The 21092-nt window shown below is 39.4% G+C and overlaps 1 protein-coding gene across 2 annotated transcripts in view; it reads right to left on the bottom strand.

The window, feature by feature from the left end:
• Window positions 1-13308, bottom strand: part of TAPT1 (transmembrane anterior posterior transformation 1) — a 49794-nt gene extending 36486 nt beyond the window's left edge. Inside the window, exons 1-3 of one of the 2 annotated variants that reach the window (XM_082281386.1) lie at window positions 13021-13308; window positions 8382-8512; window positions 4165-4283 (exon numbers count right to left, since the gene is read on the bottom strand). In XM_082281386.1, the coding sequence (XP_082137512.1) occupies window positions 4165-4283; window positions 8382-8512; window positions 13021-13261 (491 nt within the window). In that variant the 5' untranslated portion in view covers window positions 13262-13308. The remainder of the gene's footprint in view (window positions 1-4164; window positions 4284-8381; window positions 8513-13020) is intronic. The other variant, XM_082281387.1, reaches the window with a different exon arrangement.
• Window positions 13309-21092: the final 7784 nt, after the last annotated feature.

Raw genomic sequence — 21092 nt, 5'->3', positions numbered from 1 at the left:
TGACAATAGGAAGTTTATGGATTTCACAGCTAAATTCCTTATAAAAAAAAAAAAATTAGGCTTGGGAATAAGTGTGCAACAGAGGTTCAAATTTATTTGCTAGCCTGATATTATGAACAAATAAATAACGTCCATAAGAATGCCAGTGTACTTGTTTGTTTTATTCTTCCTGATACGCTTTCTTCCTACAGTTTCTTTCTTGAATTAATGATGTTCTATTTATTTCCTACTGAAAAACATGAACCTGAATTCACAAGAAGTCAATGGGAATTTTAAGAGGTACAGAGAATACAGCTGAAGTTATTGCTGACAGGACCTAAATTTACTTATTTCAGAGAACAGAGTAAAATAAAAATGCAGAACATGTATTTATAACCTGTATCTACTTCCACGTGAAAGAATTCACAGATTCACAGAATATTCAGAGCTGGAAGGAACCCACAAGGATTGTGAAGTCCAACTCTTAAGTAAATGGCCTGCACAGGGACAGAACCTACAAACTTGGTGTCATCAGCACCATGTTCTAGTTCCCGGTGGGATTCAGCACCAGTGTGAGGCACTGGAGGTGCTGGGGCGTGTGCTCACACAAAGCAGGATCTTGTTTGGCTTCCACCATCCTTGTGCTGCCCTCATCTCTTGGGAAGAGCCCAAAGGGTCCTGGACCACTCCCAGCAGTGTGGGGTGGGGAACCCCCCGAGATGAGGTGTGTGGGGGGGTGTGTGGGGGGGTCCTCTGGTAAAGGTTTTGTCAATCAATCTTTATGTATAAGAAAATTCATAATCTTCTACTGTATTTTCTTGAGAAAACTAGAATTTGGAGGAAAAAAAAAATTCACTTTCCATAACAAATCCTTTCTTGCTTGTGGAGATGATGTAAAATGCCTTTAAACATAATTAAATTGGGAGTCCCATCAGAGTTTCACTAATGTAGAATTTTAGTTTTCATGTCATGGTGTTTTACAAATAATACAAAAGAGCTTTTCCACATTCCCACATCACCTTTTATTGGTATGCAACATATTTTCAAGAAAAATAATAAGTTAGCTCTATGAAAGAGTTTCAAAACATGCAGCAATATTAATCTACTCAGAATCTCTGGGTCTGAGGTATTGATAAAAAAATTGTCTCAATTGTAAAATGAAACTGTACTTTTCAACCACAAATAGAGGCAGTTTTAGGAACCTGTCACCAAGGACTGTAATTCCAAACAGAACTGACTCTACCAGGTCTATTTCTCTGTCTACCTTGGCACATACTTTGCTGGAACAACAAACCTTTTATGCTGTCAAAGAATATTTTAATAAAGTGAGAGTAGCCCACAAGATCCAGAGAGAATAATTCAGGAAAGTTCTTTTCTTGACTCAAAAGAAAATACAGTAGAGCTGACTTTTCGCAATTTCAGAGGATGTAATCTAATTTTGTGAAGTTTGTTAATTTTTTTTCAAAAGCAACCTGCCACATACAGAGCACAGAAGTAATGAAGTTGCACCTGCCAAAACTACCACGCGTTGATTCAGCTTGTCAGTTTGATCACAGTAATTAAACCAGCAGTTTAGTTCACTCAATGATAGAACCTTGGATTCTTCTGACTGAAGTTCTTGAAGTTTTAAAAAAAACCTGCTTTGTTAGCACCAATATAGCTCTGACAAAAACACAGAACTATATTTGCTCAAAATGAAAGATCAAGTGATGAGGAGGGATGACTTAGAAGTCAAACTGAAGTGTTTACACTGTCTAGGCAGAAAAAGGAAACTATTTTCTTTAAGATACATTACTCTTTGTTTCCTTTTAGAACTCTGTAAAATGAAATATTACAACATGTGGAAGAGGCTTTAAACCACTTCCCCTATATTTAAGCACTTCACATAATATACCATAGATAGTAATTAGCCCATTTATATAGAATGTGGTTTTACTGTTTTAAAGAAATAATGGGTAATATAATCTTTCTCTACACTGAAAAGAGAAGACAGAATTATGAGGAAATAAATAAACTGAAGAGTAACCTGGAAGGGAAACAGAACACTCACTGCTCAATTACTTCACTGAGATGTTAAGAAAAAAGTCAAGATGAAGGGAGGAGCACTTTTATTTACTACACAGAATGGAATATGATGTGGCAGGTTCAAATAACAACTAGTCAACACTTATTTGATATCTGCAAGGAAGAGCAAGCTAAAAGATAAACAGCCACCTGCTTTGTAAGTACCTTTTGTAATTACAAATGCGCTTTACCTATTCAACTCTATTTTGTTACAAACACATAAAAATGTATTTCCTGAGCTGGAAGAAAATCACAAATATCTTTTGCTGTAAAAAATAAAATCAGCATAACTACAAAAAACAACAAGAAAACCCCTATTCAGGCTCCAAATATTTGGAAATAAGAATCATTTAGATCTGAAGAAGTTCCATTACATACTATAGACATAAAACATGAATGAATTAGACAAAGCCTCAGATACTGAACAAGAAGAGACTCTAGCAAACTAAATTCCAAACACATTGGAGGAAACTGTGATGAAAGAAATTGCTTTAGGAGTTGTTACAAAAACAAAGCCTTCTTCACTCAAGATAATCTCAGCTTCACTGCATCTTATTTGGTAACAGTTTAAAGTTAACACAATCATGTTCAATAGATGAAACCAGCTTCTATTGTGCCCTACACACAAAATACTCTCAAGCAAGCAGACTAAATATTAGCATTGCAGGTGCATGTATGTATATATACACATATCACATACATGTGAGTGCATATGGTGTTTCAAATGTCACTTTCTTCAGCATATAACAACATATAACAATATATTGAACAATAACCAAAACCAGCAACTGGTCTTTGAAATCTTTAATTGTAACTTCAGAAGAGCAGAAAATTTCTTTGCCAAAAGCAAAGCTGAGTTTATAAACCAGGAAGAACACTCTTAAACAGAACAGTAGTAACACTGAATTGATACTTTGAAATCCATTACATTTATCTGAATTTAGTAACAGCATATATATAGATGTCTACAAATAGGCACATAATTTGCCTTGACATTAGTCTAAAACCAAATAGCTGTCATTTTTATACAGCTAAGAAAACTCTCTCAACCTAATAAAAGTCTGAGGTTCAGTTCAAAAATAACAGCACAATAAAACATTAGACTGCCATCTAGCGCCTATGTTAAACATCACCAAATACAAACATTTCAACTTCAGCTTTTATTTTACAATATTACTTTTTTGCAAGTAGCCTAGCACTTGCTGTAATCAGAACACACATTTCTAAACTATGCATCTAAAAGACCTTCACATATACAAGACAATACTGATAATGCAAATACAAGCAACTTGATTAAAAAAAAAAAAAAAACAACAAAAAAAATCAGTAACCATAAATCAACTTCAAGTTTTAGAAAATACAGAAAAAAAACCCCAAAACATGAATACAAATGCTCCTTTTATTTTAGGCTACACTTAAGGCTTATGCAATCATCTTTACTGTGAAGTAGCAAATTTTATGAAAGAAATTAATTCTATCCAATTTTTGATGTCTGTGCCAGAAAGGTAAACTAAAAATTTTATGTATTAGCAACTTCTTAGTATTGATGTGACCAGAAAAGCAAGGCTGAAAAGCAAGATGTAAAATTTATTAATATTCTGGTTGGTTTTCCTCTCCATGTTTTACTCCCTAAGATTCTTCAGAGCAAAGAAAAGAACACACTTTATTCAGGGATCTTTTCAGCAGAGTTTTCCATGAAAATAAGGAAAACTTTTATTGTTAAAAAACAAACAACTTCTGTTTCAATATCAAAGAGCCTATCAAAAGACATAAGCCAAATCCAAAATTTTAAAACAATGTTCAAGTAGATGTTAGATAAAAGAACACAACTGTAAGGTAATGTTACATCTCTCTCCTTTACTAACCTGAATATGCCTAAGTGGTGCTGTTATCAAACTGTTGTGTCTGAAGGAAGCAACGATGACAGTTAGTGACTGCTGGTAAAGCTTAAAGGTCCCCCACACACCTTTACTTTGGCTAGTCTAGATCGAGACTTCTATTTTACAGTGGAAGAAGTCATTAGTGGTTCAAACAGCACTGAAAGGCCATAAAATGAAGCACACACATAAATGGTAAAACATTATTTAAGGGTATCAACACCTCTCTCTTGAATCGACTTACCCTAAGCCATAGCAAGGCAAAGTGATGAACCGGAACATTGCCAGAAAAACTCTCAAAGGAAGCAGGGTGAACACATACAGAAAAGCATCCAGGCACAAAAAGATTCCAAAAAACATCAACTAAATTACAAAAATAAAACAGAAGTATGTTAGTAGTTTGTAAAATTTACAAAAAGTTTATAAAGAATTGTTATGAAAAATACATTTGCATAAGACTAATTAACCAAATAAGCAAAATGTTCTCACTTGTTCAATAGCTGAACTGTAGAAAAATTAACAGGCTATGCATTTGAAGACTATTCAGCACAAATTCTGCACCACAAGGTCCAAGCAGGGAAGGCTTCTGTAGACTTTCACAGCTCACTGAACTTAGTCTTTATTTAATATATAAACTGCACTTGAACATAACTGTAGCTCATTTTCCAGTAGTGACTTTTGTCTACAGTTACAAAAGTTCATGTTTTAACCTTAGGGGGAAAAATCCACAGAGCTGTGTGTAAATGTGCAAAGCCATTTTCTGCCTACCTCCTTTTTCAATCTTATTTCCTCCCCCCAAAAATTTTTCTATTACCTTGTAAATTTTCTATTGCACAACTCATTACAGCTGTGGTAAATCTCCTTCAGAGAATAACCACCTTTTTCATACAAAGAATATAAAATATGAAGAGGTAAACTTCCAGTTGCCCTCAGTTTGAATGTTTTATCCTTAATTTACAGAAACATTAAAGCCATTCATTATGGCTACAAGCTAAGCAACTTTATGATAATTTAACTAGACGTAAACTCTACAGTTCAAAAGCTCCTATATAGCACACTCTCGCCACATGACATTTCTTCTTTATCTGCTCTTTAAATGATTCTGTGGTTCTACCTGAATGCAAGCCTAGACATATACTCCTATGCTTCTGTCAGACCATGAGCTAGTATTTTTTTCTGCAAGGATAATCCCATAGAAGCCATCTTAACTGCCTACACAACTAAGACTAGCAACATCTAAGCAGACCTAGATATCCATGATGGATATGCATTTACATATGAAAGTTGTATGTACTGCTGATGGGAAAGGAAGATAACTGGGGTGGGGGTGTAAAGTACAAGTAAATTACTTTTATCTCTCACAATCCCTTTGCCTTTCAAAGTACCTTCTTTGTTAGCTTGTGCAATGGCCAGTTCCATGTCCCTTGAACACTCTTACACCTCATGCATCCTTGTAACTTTGAAAGCAATCCTACAGACTGCACTCCAGAACATCAATCCACAAGCCACATAAGATGACTGATTCAGGCACAACAGCACTGCCATCATCCCTGAGTTTTTACTTTCCCTTATATTATTTCAACCAATTCTGCAGTGGTAGAATACTTCAATACCATCATGATGTTAAGGTCTCTCTCATGATATTTGCTCATTCATCTCTAGTACAATTTCCTAAAATTTAAGCATTTTGAGTTGTTATTCAAAATTATTAGGAGCAGTGGTTACATGAACTGTGGATAAATTTCTGCACCACATTAATATGCCATTAAGCTACCTATTTCTTTTAAAATAACTTTTGAACTAGCTGTCGAATATTCAAGCACTGAAGATGACTGGAACTGAACACTTACTATTTTTAAACTCCTTAACCCAAACAAAACAGAAAGCCTGTCATTCTGCCTGTGTTCTTTGAGGACATCCTTACAATCTCGAAAACAACACTACTTTTTCTTTTAGATTTAGACAGAATACTTCTCTGTCTGAGTGTAATGAAGTTTTTTCACATTCTAAAAGCTTGCACTAGTATTTGCAATTATTGTTTAATGCACTCATTTTCCCAGTGTTTTTACCACATGCACACAACGAAATATAATCAGTGCTCAACCTTCTACTCCTTTCTGTAAACATTATTTTTGCTGCTCCATTCCAGATATTGAGGAACTAACAGAAAAGCCTACAGTGCTTTTCCATCACCACAACTATAATTTAACAAAGGAGCACAAAGTTTAATTTTGAGATCAACTGAAAAGTGTTACCTTAAGATGGCAGGAATAGAGACCACCTTCTCATTTAGTTTAAGTAACCTACTACAACAAAAAGTTTCTACTGAAAATGCACAAAACGCTTGAGTGGAAGTAGCGCTTACATTGTAAATTATCTAGTTTCTCTAAATAAAAAAGGAGTACTCAGAACAACAACAACAAAAATACTACCCTTTGAACATTACATCCCTCTGTAAAATTATGGATGTTAAATAAGTGCCTATTTAGTAATACCTCCCGAGATTAGGCTTTGATAAATTTACTCCAGTTTATTCTCACTCTACCTGATTATAGTTTTCATTCTTATTCTGCAATTGATCCTATTAGGCAGTGAACAAAACAAGCCATTAAGAAAATTCTTCTCTTCCTTTACTAGTGTCTCACATGCTTTATTTCAAGTAAGCAGATTTTTGTATCACGTAGCCAAGTGGTTTCTGCAACAAGTGATGATCTGTACACTATTTAGTAGATTTCTAGGTGCTCAATTTGATATAGTTAGTATATATACTAACATGGACTAAGCCAATGCAAAGAACTAAAAAATTATTTCATAATCTCACAATAAAAAGATAACCATTGCTTTTTAAATCTCTTTATTATTCAGTGTCATAATATTTCATATTCAAAGTACAAACTGAAGTTTGATTTACCATGTATAACCCATCAATTGCACCATTTACAGCATTAGTCTTATTTATAAAAAGACTGGTGGATATTACATGTTCTTACACACTGAAAGTTTTATTGAAAAGCTGTGGTGATGATCCCTCAGAATAATTTCTGTGCCTAGGAGACAGCACACAATAATCTACATAATTAAAATGGAGATGATGTAAAAATGCTGTATCATTCAACTGAGTCTCTACCATAAGTGGAATAATCTATCATAAACTGGAATGGGTAAATACTGAGGATGTGAAGACACCATCCCTGGACACATTCAAAGCCTCCCATCCTGAACAACCTGTTGTAGCTGACAGAGCTTTAAGCAAGGGCATGGACTACGGCATCTCCATGGATCCATCCCAATCTCATTCATTCTGTGATTTTCTGCAGTAACTGACTGGCAATTTAATTTGGTAAAGCCAGGCCTCATCATGGCTGAAGGATGAATTTAATGATACTGAAGGGGGAAGATGAGTGCTACTGACCAAGGGAATCCTACCCACCCTTCCTCCCTCCTCCACTGCTCTTTCATCTATAGTTATAAAGCTCCCCTTCTGTCCTTGTGTAGACTCTGCATTCTCAAGAATATTGGCTGAACAAGTCAGCTCACTATCCTACCACTCAGAGTAAAAGTGAAAACACTCACTGCTGAATTAGGAGCTGATTTAAGTCCTGGAATGGTCCAACAAGCAGCACAGCTCATGCAAAACAGGCAGTATGCATAAAGCAGGAGACTGTAGTGGGAGGAAGAGTGAAACAAGCTTCTTCCTTCAGTGTAAATTAAATTGATTTAGCCCTACATAACTTCACCCCTAGAGATTTTGGGAATTTTAGCAGTATTAATTTTCATGTTGTCATTACACTGCAGCCTAGGAAAACCTTATTACCAATGTTGCCTTACTCATCATCCTTGAGCATACTGCTGCTGCTGCCACCTGCCAAATCAACATGGTTAAGCCAGAATAAAATTGGCTCACTGCAGGGCCAAAAATGAGATCTAAGCTGACATAAAGGAGGTAACAAGAATCCCTCATGAATGGCCATAACACTGGGACAGAGAGGGAAGATGTGGTAAACAGTGGCAAGAAGCAAAATAAAACACTATGAAAACCTTAGAAAAACTCATCTGTCACCATATTTTTATACGACTGGAACTTTCCCACCCTCAGAGAATTTTACGCTGGAAAAAAATCTTTGGAACAATTTTTTTTGATGTAAAATTACATTTTTCTGTAAAAACGTTTCTTTTGACTATTCCTTTAAGTATCAGTGACATCTTTATATTTGAATTAATTTGTCATCATCTGCACTTGTTTGTCTCTGCTAATAACATGAACTGCCAGTAGCAACAGGTAAACAGGCAAAAAAACCCTGAAACAAAAATGTTTAAGTCAGTAACGTTGAAAAATAATGATTATAGAGGTTTACATCTTGTTTTTGTAGCAAAAATGTTTTCAAAAGAAATAGTTCTTTAAATAATTTATTTCAACAGATTTCATCTCTAAATTGAATCAAATGTTAAAGCATACTTCACCTTTTCCAGTTCTTTTGGTATCCGCATGCAAGTGTACACTCTCTCTCTCCGCTCTGTGTATTTTGCTTCATTGTGTTCAAGGAAATAACCTCTTGTCAGCTCAGCACTGATGAATCTCAGCAATGAAAGATCTATTCAGAAAAACACACAGGAAGAAGACACTTCAGGCATGACCTCCAGAGGGTGAGAAGCTGCTGTACTTCTGTTTCTTATTACTTTCTACATATTTCACTTATATGGCCTCTAACACAAAAGGTTTCTGCTGATGTTTAAACAACTTTGTATGGAAGGAGTTATAGGAGATGCAAGTCCGGTGCTCTCCCATTCATTTCCCTGCTGCCTCCCAACAAACAAGCTACTTTTCCCAGGCAGACATCCCACTTATACAAAACATTACTCAAAGTCGCTACACAAAATGCAATATGCTGAGTGAATCTAATCCTCAATGCATTAACAGTCCTCCTAAATTTACTAAACTCTTATTTTTGACCTCTTATAAGCTATTTTCTCTCCTAGTAACATTAGCAACTTGTTCTTTATTTTAAAGAACAGCTTTCTGCAAGAGCAAAACACTCACAGATACCTGATCCCAAGTGATTCAGTGCACAAACAGTACAAGCACACTGAACCTTTGGGGATCAGGTCTTTCACAACCAAAAAGCCATCAAGCACGTACAGCTCTCCTGGGTTTTAATGGCTGTAGGTAAATAACCTGAAGGCTGACTGACCTGTGTTTAAGCTGCTCATATGGCTTCTGAAAAAGACTTTGTACAGAGTAGTCTTGCAAAATTAATAACATATGAAATTATAATTATGAAATTCAGGCTGTCAGCACAGGAAGGTTGAACTTAAGTTTCAACATTCATTGACAAGGTCTGACATTACCACCTCCTTGTAACACTTAAGAAGTGACAGAATACTACAATGAAGTCCAACATCTCTGGTTATTGGCATTTAAAAACAGAAACTTTCAGTGTTCACACAACACCTAGAAGATGAAAATCACTTATCTAAACAAACAGATGAAAAGCTACAGACACTTATTGTGATACAAGCACATGTTACAAATAATAAATTCCAATTTTAGCCGAAGTCTTAGGGACTAGAGGAGGGGGAAGTAACCTTGCATGGCAGAATGCTCTACATTTTTCAGGACAGGAAGAGGCTGTATATCCTTAGTAAAACGGCTTAGGTAACAGCTGTTAAAAGGGGAATGCAAGTACTGACACTGTGTGAAGAATTCACCCAAAACTGTCTGAGGCAATGCCTTCTCAATATCCACCATGTCGAAGATGAAGACTTTAACAGTAGCCAGAATATTAGGAAGAATTTTAAGGTAAAGAAGGAATCAGCTCAAGCAGAAGTATAAAAGAAGCAAAAGAGGGTGTGTTTACAACTTTCATTGCCTTGGGTAGTGGGTATGATTAGAACTCGGGAGGATTACAGGCACTTTGTTGTTTGTGGGGGTGCATTAATATTCTCTGTATGTCCAGAATTGTGATTTATCATGTCGCTGATACTGATCACAGCTCTATAACTCATTAACTACCCGTTAATTATGTATTGTTAATAAACCATGATTTCCTTTAAACTATGAGAACTGAACCATTTTCCCATGTATGAGCTTGTCACTGGATAGTGATTTTGACCGATCCACTTCTACTAAGTACGCCAAAACCACTTGAAGCCTTAAAGGCATTTATTTTAAAACAACGAAAACAACATGTTGCTTAATGAGTAGTAAAAAACTAGTATTTATGTATAAAGTTTCAATCAAAGTTCATTCCCTGAAATCATTGCTCAGATCTCTAGCAAACTTGTTTTCTGCAATCTTCCTCTGTAACACTATCAGTTGTAACTTTTTTGGTTATGACAATTCTTCCTTGTTTAAAAACTTGAAAGTAAAAAGAGATATGTATAAGCACACCAAGTAACTACTCTTAACTGCCCAGGTGTATTTTCTTCCACCTCAAATAAACAACCTTCTCTAGCTTAGAGATAAAGCAGTCTCAAACAACTGAAGTTTCCTGCACAGTAAATACATGCATATGGGCGACCGCCATGGAGTAACTTATGGGTCCCTGCCAACTTCAGATATTCTAAGATTTTAGCTAATGAGCTATTTGTTCCCACCCCTTCTTACCTCACACAAACTATTTTAGAGGGCTGTAGCTGAAAACCAAATGATTTTAAGTTTTCAACACCTTAGACTTTCATGTCCTAGATATTGAGGGATAATCAATCCTCATGACTGAGGCTGATCAATACACAGGCTCCAGACTGTGACTGCAAAATCATCTCTCCAGTGACAGAGGATGCACTGGAGAGGGCAGTCATTCAGCCACCTCCCTCTGAGCACTTAATGCCACCCAGCACCAGCCTCAGCTCTGCCAGCTGTGAAACACATTAGTGGCTGACCCTGTAGGAAAAACACAGTAACCAAAAGAACAGCATGAGACATCAAGGCAGAACAAAGTAATAAATCATTTCAAAACCAGCTTAATTCTACTATCAAAGCATCAAGCAACATTTTCTTTTAAAAGTAAACTCTACCTCCCACTTCAAATTCCTTCCCTACTTCAAATACCCCTCTTTTGCAGTCAGAAAGTTTTAGACTGTGGCCCAACCTTAATCTGTTCAAATAGCATACTCTTAATGCTTACAGCATGCTCATTTATCTCCACACCTCAGGACAGGAAAGCATAAGCATCTTCGAAAAACATAAAAGGACAAAAATTCCTTCAAGGTAAGAAGATAATGATTTAACTAAGTTATAGTTCAATGCATAGCTGCACGAAGGATAACCATTAACCAGAGAGGAGAGGAAAAGTTGTGGAAACATGAAATGCAATGCACTTCAGTAAGTTTCTATTATATAATCATAAATTTAATCCTAAACACAACAATTTCAGGCACTCACTTCACTCCTGTCAATCCTAAATAAACCCTTCTTCCACAGGCACGCCAATCAATCAATCAATCAAGAAAACATATCTTTAAAAAAGTATTCTCTTCTCCTCTAATCAACTTCTCTTTACAGTACCAGTCCTGCTTCATCAATGTGAAGAAAACCCTACTTCTATTATTTAATACATTGCTACCCTTAGGTGAGTTAGAATTTTTAGTTACTCAGTCAAGAAGCCTGTTCTTATGTTTTCTTGCCATGAAGTGTCAGAGACCACCAAAGATTTTTAACTATTTAGAAATTTCAAATCAACTACATGAACATAGTTAAGTATTCTCCACCATCTCCAATAACAATCCCCTTTTCATTAAGTTATTTGTTCAGTTGTTTTTCAGGCACATAAGTATGTAACTTGATCATTCTTTTTTTTCACCTCAAATTAATTCATACTACTACAATCAGGCCAATTCCTTTATAACTACGGAAATTACATCAACTTTATGTTCTGCAGTGTTCATCAACACCCCAGAACTTCAATCAATGATAATGCATGTCCGACGAGGTAACACATAAGAAACAGACAGCGCACCCATCAAACTCGGAAGGAAAGCATTCAGTTGTTGGCACATAATTAAATCCTAATTCCCTTTTTTTTTCTTTTTTTTTTTTTTTTTTGATAAAGACTTGGGTTATCACATTCAAGCGAAGACTGAGGGAGAAAGCCTTGAAAGTTTAACACTTCAGGCACTTTCCAAATTTTCAGCGAGCTAATCAATTAAGAATACAGTGCTAATAAAGTTATTTATAACCTTACCAACATTAAATCAATCCTGACAGACTGACAGTTTTTACAAAAATGGCAGGGCTATTTACAAAAATTACTTGGTAGATATCTGAAATAACCAGTTGAAGTGTGAATGGAAACATAGCTGCAGATTGATAGCAAAGGCATGACATTTTCCCTTATTTTTCCTTATAGATACCCAACTGGTAAGTTTCATTTACCTTAAATGACTTTTAATAACCTGCATACAACTTCAAAGCTCTAACGGCACCGTTACTACCAGCAGCAGAGACAAAGCCCCCTGTACTCACAGCTGTGAGCGTGTAGCAAGAACTGCTAAGACGATGAAACATTTCTAGCACTTCAGGAAGAAAGGTGAGCGAACCCGCAGCCTCCCGGCCCGCGAGGCTCGGGAAACGCGGGGCCGCGGTCTGAGCGGCCCCTCTCCACTCCTGTCACCCAGCGCGCCCGCTGGAACCGGGCAGGTATCGAGCCAGACAGCCCGAGTCCACCTCCAGAGCACAACATACCTCCACGGATGATGCCCGTGCTGCTTACAAACCTCCTGACCAGCAGGAGTTGACAAACTGCGTGACAGGGCACGGGGACCCGTCCGCCCGCGCTCCCGTTCCCCAGCCGACTCGTGCGGAGAGCCGGGACACAGCCGGCCACGCCGAAGGGCTCCACCGCACCGACCCTGCCACCGCACGGACCAAACCCACGGGCAGGGGGTGAGGAAAAGCTCCCTGCAGGCCGCCCGGCGCTCCCGGGGCCCGGTCGGTCCCGGCGCACTTTCTGAAGTCGCTCGTCCAAGTTCGCACGGGCGGGCGGTGGCACTGCCAAGAGCCGCCCGCCCCGGGCAACACCGCCACGGCCACTCCGGTCCCCCGTGGGGGCCACCCTATCCCGGGGCCCCTGCTGCCGCGAGGAGGAGGCCGCTCGCCCCTCACCCGGGAGGCTCCGCTTCTTCTTCCTGCCCCGGTCGCTCTCGTAGAAGCCCAACGTCTCCGTTCGCTGATGCGGGGACGGCTGCCCCGGGCCGGCAGCGGGCGGCCGCGGCTCGCTACTCCCCCAGAGAGTTTTCGGCTCCCCGCGGCCGCTGTCCTGCCGCCCGTCGCGGCCGCTGTCCTGCCGCCCGTCCCCGCCGCTGCCCGGCGCGGCGGCGGCGGCGGCGTCGGCCACGCCGGCCATGTTCGCCGCCCGCTGCGCGCCCGCCGCCCCCGCGCCGCGCGCCTGCCGGTGACTCATCACCGCGCGACAGCCGCGGGCCCGGCCGCGCGCCACTGCCCCGCGCGCGGGGGGCGGAGGCGGGTGGGCCGGCGCGCCGCCATCTTGCCGCCGTTAACTCCTCCGGCGCCGGGCTCCTTTCGCAGGGCGTCCTGCTGCTCCGCCCCGAAGCTCCCCCTGGCTCTGTGGACCCTGCAGGCACAAGGCACCAGGTTTGCGTAGGGGGACAGACCTAGCGGGCCCCGTAACGTTGTTCTCGAAACGCGTGTGATGGTCACGGTTTCACTCCCTTCCCCCTTACCCACGGGCAATGGGACAGCAGCTCAAAGCAGTTGCAAACAGCGTGACTAAACCTTGAGCCACGCAAATAAAGACCTTGTTCAAAAATGGAAAGCGAGTGGTCAATTATTAACTTTAAAGCCAGCAAGGTTTCAATGAACTGCGGAGCACTCGGTGGCCTGGGCCGAGCCCTTGAGGTCACAGCCCGGCGCTGCCCCGGCTGGGGCGGCCCTGGAGGGAGCCGCGGCTGCCGAGCCCGCCCCGCCCGCCTCGCACGGAGCTCAGCGGGCCCCGCTGGGCTTGAGGAGCCTGCAGAGCTCGGCGAGGCCCACCATCCCGAAAAACAGGGCCCGAAATCGCGTGGCTCATGAAGTGCTGGAAATGCTGTTTGTTCTGGCAGCGTGGTACTGGCAGTGATGAGGCTTGCCAGAGACCATACTAGTGAAAAATAATTGTTCCTGCCACAGACTGCTTGTAATTTATACACAAACATGATTATAAGAAGCAGGCAGTTCAAGGTAGCCGTGAAGCACTTGTTTGCAGGAATTCGCATGGGCACGAGGACAAAATACCTGGCCTGAATTTCAAGTATGAGTTCTTCACATTCAGTTCTCGTGTTCTTATCATACATTCACAGGCCAGTCAGCTTAATATTTAGCCACTCGCCCTGGGAAAACAAAGAATGCTTTATTCTTTCTTTGGAAGGCCATAGTAGTCTTGGTCTATGACTCTAAGTTAATTGTACAGTTGTCTCAAAGAGCATTTCAGGCTTTGGATAGACTGGATGTGCCCATTTCCATTGCCATTAGTAGTGCTAAATGCCCCAAATCAGGATTTTTCAGGCCAAATCTTGTATTTTTAATCCAAATTTTGTATCCAGTCCAATTTTGTATTCAATCCAATTTTTGTATCCAAACCCAAATCCAAATCTCCTATATTCAGGGGGTGGAGTGCTTTTTGCAGACAGTGATACGGTGTAATAAGAGTATCATGCAGGGGGCTAACAGTGATAGCTACTACACTACACATTATCAGTCTGGAGTTTCATCTTTTCTCTTTAGATGTAAAAAGTAGTTGGAAAAATAGGATGCAGAACAAAAACTCAAAAAAAGAACTGAAAAATTCTCTCAGCTGGTGCAGTCTATACAAAGTTACATGATGCCTTGAGAGATGTTCTTGTCTCCTTTCAACTCTGTATAAAAGTTTTATCCAACCATAAAAAGCATTGCATGATATTTAAGGACAACAAATTGTCACAACCTCATTGTCAGTCGTACTGAAAAGAAAGTTCTTGCAGCATCAAGCATCATCTAACATCTTATTCGGGCCCACTGAGAGGCTATCCAGTGAGTTTCTGGCACGAATTGTGACAGCACATACATTTTTCTCTTCAGGGGTTAACCCAAGACAACCTTGCCTAGTTTACAAGATCTTCAGTTTTCTGCTTGAAGTAATTCAGCTGAAGGCACGATAATATTATGACTGCAATACGGTTCAGCTAAGAAAGCAGTCTACTTCTGACACTTCAAAACCATATTGAGCAGGTATCTTTGAGTTTCTACCCACGGAGTACTCTGCTTTTTTTTTTTTTTTTCTGTATTTATATACAGTTTATAACCATCATTTGCAGGATTTTTAGTATGTTCTTCACATGCAAATACATGTGTATTCCAAATATTACGTGTGATATTTTGGCATGGTGGGCTCCTCTGGAAGGTCAACTCAACTGCAGCAAAAACCAGTGTTTAGGTATTTGAGACCTTGAACTAGCCAAGACAGAAGAGAAAAGTTGGCTGGTGAGAAACATAAGCAGTGTTCATACAGGAAGTAGTGGTTCATTATGATATCTTCTGTTGGGAGTTATCTGGAACCATCTGCTGTTTTGGCATAAAAAGCTGAATTTTTTTGCCTTCCATAGCTTATCTGCTTTGAGACATGCTATCGAGTGACTCTGCAGCAGGTCAGAATCTGCTTTACAGTTTCATAACTGTTCACAAATCTTTTTCCTGAAACGATTTTCTTAGAACAAGACACAGCCCTGTCAATGTTCCTACAGTTGCAGGTCCACCTTTTCCCCCCAAGAGATAATTAGCAGGTGGGGAGGAGAAAGAGGATTGTTTCAAAAAAATTACTGTCTCCTAGGAGAAAAACCCAGTTTCATTCATAGAACAGCAAAAACCACTAGGATAGTGAATACAGAAGTAAGGGCTACTTAAATTGTATTAGAAATGTCAGTTCTATTGATCTTTGGGGCTTTCTTTGCACAAGCTACTTAATTTTTTGGCTTAAGTTTTCCATACATATAGTAGACTAATGTTTAACTACTCAAAAGGTATCTTACACATAATCATCACAGAGGAATTTTTACTAATTTGATATTGGAAAAGTTTTCCTAGCACTGTTAAGTATTAAAGCCTTTATAGTGTGTCCAGCTCAGCAGTGCTTTAGTCCCTGAGTACTCATTGCTGCAACTACTCTCTCTCCTAGTGAGGAGAGTTCTTTTATTCTGAAGAACATTTCACATGATTTAAAACTCCTCCTTTTCTGTAGTGGATTTTTTTCCCCCCACACAACTCAACAAAAAGTCACTAAGAAGAAGACTCAGAAAACGCATAATAAGGTTTTTTTGTTAGAGCATTTTGCTGGCAGAACTTTCTTGTCTTTTCAGACCTTGCCATCTATGTCATTCACCCCCACCAACTCAGACATCCCTCTTATGAGAGATGATATATCAGTGATGTGTGTTAAAAAGAGGTAAACTAAGATTTTATTTTTAGATAGTAATAGAAACATGGAAAAGATCTATCACCAAAATTATATTTCATGTGAGAAGTAAATTGTGGACATAGGCTAGGAATGTGAAAGAAGTCTAGAGAAACTCATTGTTCTGCCCCAAGCAGAGTTAAGTGAAACAAGAATACATTAACTAACGATAAAGAAGAGGCAGGTGTTAAAATGATGATAATAACAATGCACTACTCATAGCAGTATGAAACAGTTACGAGTAACTGCAATACTCATAACTGTGTGAAAATATCTGCTTTTTTTCCATTGCAAGCTTTTTGTTACTGGTGCTCAAACTTCTTTAGACTTTGCAATATTATACAAGATAGACTAGATACTAAAAATGCATGGTTTAATTATTTAATTTCTTGAGTCTCCTGCAAGAATTATCTTGAATTATGATCTTCAATGTGATTTTCAGTATTTTTTCATTTTTAAATGTCATTGCCATGTACACCTTCAGTGAGGAGGCAAGTTAACAAAACTCATGGTGAATTCAAAGTGCAATAATGCTGATTTATTTCCACAATAAAATATTTTTGGCCCATTTGGTAATATAAACAATTTATTTTGTGTTGGGTTTGTGACTTTTAGTTCATCAATACACTTATTATGTGGGTGCATATTCATTCTTCTGCTAAAGGCAATGCATCTCTTAGCAACGACTGATATTAACAAACTTAGTTCTAAATCTTTCAGAGTTGCAGCTGTCATATATTTGCAAGGTACAAAAGTATTGGTTGGAAATATAATCTAATTCTGTCTCAGTCAGTTGTGTTTGGTAGCTGAAGTTAAAAATAGCTGTTTACACCCACAGGAGAAAAATAGAAAAATCCCGTAAAGACTTTTTCCTCCATTTTATATTCAACATCTAAGCAGCACATTAATTTTGCATGGGATAATCTTCACATATGAAAAATAATCAGTATAAGAAATTGTCGTACTTTTATTTTCTTTTTTGTTTTTTTAATCTCAATAGAAAATACACAATGCTAGAGTTTATTGTATTTTTTCCTGTGTTGTAAGCTCACTAAAGATTAGGTTGACTCCTAGGTAAGCTTAGGGCATTACTCAACATCAGCATGTCCTTGAATAATGAAAGTACAAATCAGGTTATGCAATAGTACAGTACCTGAAAGTCGGGTTTGACTTCTCACTGGTACATTTCCATTGTTTGTTTGCTTTGGATACCTCATTATATAGAACAGGAGCTACTGCACAGTTAAAAATCAATGGTGCTTTCCAGTGGCATCATGATTTTCCACACCTGCCGTCTTTGAAAGTTTTGGAGAAATAGTTCTTTGGAGACACTTTTGTATGGCATTTTTTCCTGGGACCGTAGTTCAAGCAGAACTGAAGGGAAGAGGTACAGAAAGTACAGTATTACAGGTTTTTAAATGCATGCACATATTATCCTAAAAAATAAAATTGATAATATTATTTGATTTTTATTAAGACTTCTAAGAGCTTCCTAGTGTAATATTTTTATATCTCTTTTGCTGTCAAAAAAAAAAAAAAAATCTTGAATTTTTTTATCAAGACAATACTTTTTGTGTGACAGTGTTTTCCTGCCCATGACCTGATCTCCATTTCTCAGTGTCAAGATTTCTTCAGGTTTTATATCTTGATCAAAATGCCACAGCTAATACTTAAACTGCTGCCTCTGTTAGAGTGCAGATATCTGAACCTCTGACAGCTTTTATGTAAGAAAAGCAACAAAGCGTCGTTTCAACAGCAGCGTCACTGAACTCTGTGATGGGGCATTTCCCCATGAAATTGAAAGTAAAGTTTGAAAGTAAAGTAGTACCAAGATTCCTAAGTCTCTTCAATTCCAAGCTACTTTTATCACAACCTTCACCCTGAGATGCTGGAAGGAAGGTTTTGTAATCTTTTCTCTTTTTTTCACATTATGTATCTGTATCTGCATAACATTCAAAGATGGCTCTATACATGACAAGATAGTTTTAAGTGTTATAAAATAAAAGTTCAGCTGCCTTTGCCTCCATCTTCAGCTGCTTCCTCAGGAAAGCTAAGCCAGACATGGTGTGAGAGGACTAGGTGGGAGAAAATCAGTGGAGAAAATTCAGATGGAAAAAATGGTTATAAGGATCTCCAAAAGTCAAGAATTAAGAAGAGGAGAGCACCTGGAGAATAGGGTCTCAGCATCTAAACATGAGTTTCCTGTACCTAAGAATGAAACTTCCAGTATCGTACAGAAAGTGGCTGGTGTTTCATTGAGGTGTCAGAAAATAAGTTACCTCTAAAAATGGGTTTCCTAATGTATAAGTTTCAATCTAACAGTCTTCATATTTTTTGGGTCCAGGGAGCAGAAGTGAAATGCCATATTTAGAGTGTCTGAGATTTTATGTCTGAATTTACAATATGTGTTTTCAGTCATGCCAAACCCAAGTGGAGATGGAAGTCTCTGTTATAAGAATCATTAGCAATCAGGTTTGTTCTAAATGTCCTATTGATTTTAATAAGTTGAAATCTCAGCTCAGCAAGAGGATTTCTATTATGATAATGTATGAACATGTGTAGGTATAGATATGTAGATATGTATAGGTATACATACATACAAGCTTTGTGCCTAAAATTAGGTTGTGAGTTCTCTAGATCTTATTTCTCTCTCTTCTGGGAAACATCTCTACTGAGAAGAGAATTCAAATGTGTTAGATTTAAACATAAGGATAAGTGTTTTCTAACATAAGGCAGTAAAAGTCATAGAATTACAGAATAGGTGAGATTGGGAGGGACCACAGTGGGTCGTCTGGTCCAACTTCCCTGCTCAGGCAGAGCACGTGGCACAGGATTGCCTCCAGGCACTTCTGAGTATCTCCAGTGAGGGAGACTCCACAATCTCTCTGGGCAACCTGTTCCAGTGTTTGGACATTCTTCCTCATGTTCAGGTGGAACTTTCTGTGCATCAGTTGCTGCCCATTGTCTCTTTTCCCACTGCTTGGCAGCACTGAGCAGAGCCTGGCTCCATCCTCCTGGCACCCTCCTTTCAGATACTGACAGACATTGATGAGGTACCCTCTCAGTTTTCTCTTCTCAAGGCTGACAAGGCCCAGGTCCCTCTGCCTCTTCTCATAAGAGAAATTTTCATGTCCTTTCACCTCTCTAGCCCTCCCCTGGACCAGCTCCAGGAGCTCCAAGTCTCTCTTGTCCTGAGGAGCCCAGAACTGGACACAGCACTCCAGATGTGGCCTCAATAGGGCTGAGCAGAGGGTCAGGATCCCCTCCCTGCTGGCAGTGCTCTTCCTAATGCACCTTAGGATACCATTGGCCCTCTTGGCCACAAGGGCACTGGCTCACGGGCAGCTTGTTGTCCACCAGGACCCTCAGGTCCTTCTCCACAGAGCTGCTTTCCAGCAGGTGAGCCCCCAGCCTGTGCTGGTGCCCAGGTTTATTCTTTCCCAGATTAAGGACCCTGAACTTGCCTTTGTTGAATTTCAGATGGTTCCTTTCTGCCATCTCTCCAACCTGCCCAGGTCCTTCTGAAGGGCTGCACAGCACTCAAGGGGATCAGCCCAGAACTCCTCTCAGCTTTGTGTTGTCAGTGAACTTGCTGAGGAGGCATCTGGGCTTCATCCAAGTCACTGATGAAGTTAAACAATCCTAGGACCAGTACTGAACCTCGGGGGACACCACTCATGACAGGCCTCCAGCTAGTCCCTGTGCCACTGATTATCTGGGATCTACTGTTCAGCGAGTTCTCAATTCACCTCACTGTCCACTCATCCAGTCCACAATTCTTGACCCTATGAGGGTGTTGTGGGAGACAGTGTTAAAAGCCTGGCTGGTGCGAGAGTAGACAATATCCACTGCTCTCCCTTTATCCATCCAGGTAGTTGTTATTCCATGACAGGCAATCTGTTTGCCCAAGCGTGATTTCCCTTCAATGAATGTATGCTGCATACTACTGATCACCTTCTTGTCATCCATGCAAATAGAGATGGCCTCCAGAATGAGACACTCCATTGCCTTTCCAGGGATAGAGGTGGGGCTGACTGGCCAGTAGTTCCTTAGGTCCTCCTTCTTGTCCTTTTTGAAGTCCAGGGTGACATTTGCTTTCTTGCAGACCTCAGCCACCTCTCCTGATCTCCATGACCTTTCAAAGATGATCATGAGTGGCCTCGCTATAGTGTTGGCCAGCTCTCTCAGTACTCATAGATGCATCCCACCAGGGTCCATATGTTCTTCAAAAATGTTGAGCCTCCTGTAGGACTAACTGGATCAATTAAGAGGTTCTGGGACACTAAGTTTAGATTTCTGTTTGTGAAAATCATGGTTCATTTCATAATTATACTTGCACATGAAGACTATGAGCTATAGCATACACAGAAAAGGAAATGTATTGCTTATAAATGTATGACTAATGGCTTTGAGATCAAATCTTCAGTTATTGTAAGTCAAAATAAAGTAATGACCTTCGCTGGACTCATGCAGTGTTCATGAGGTTAGGACTGGTTTTGAAATATTTGAAGTTGGAAAGGATAAATGTTTTATTGTTTAATTGTTATTTGTTATTTAAACGATGCTAGAAGAGGTACACTTAATCCACTATGCACAATATATTGGGGGTGAAAAACCTTATACAGAACTGCTTTTCCTGAACACACATATTGTTTTTATATATATAAACACACAAATGTTTATTTACATATATATGACGACAAAATGCTGAAAGCAAGGTCAACTTTATTGTTTTAACATTAAAAATGTTCTA

The sequence above is a fragment of the Coloeus monedula genome (genome assembly GCF_965178545.1).
Source record: "Coloeus monedula genome assembly, chromosome: 5".
NCBI classification, from domain to species: Eukaryota; Metazoa; Chordata; class Aves; order Passeriformes; family Corvidae; genus Coloeus; species Coloeus monedula.
Note: the sequence above shows the minus strand (reverse complement) of the source record. Positions and strands in the feature narration are given on the sequence as shown.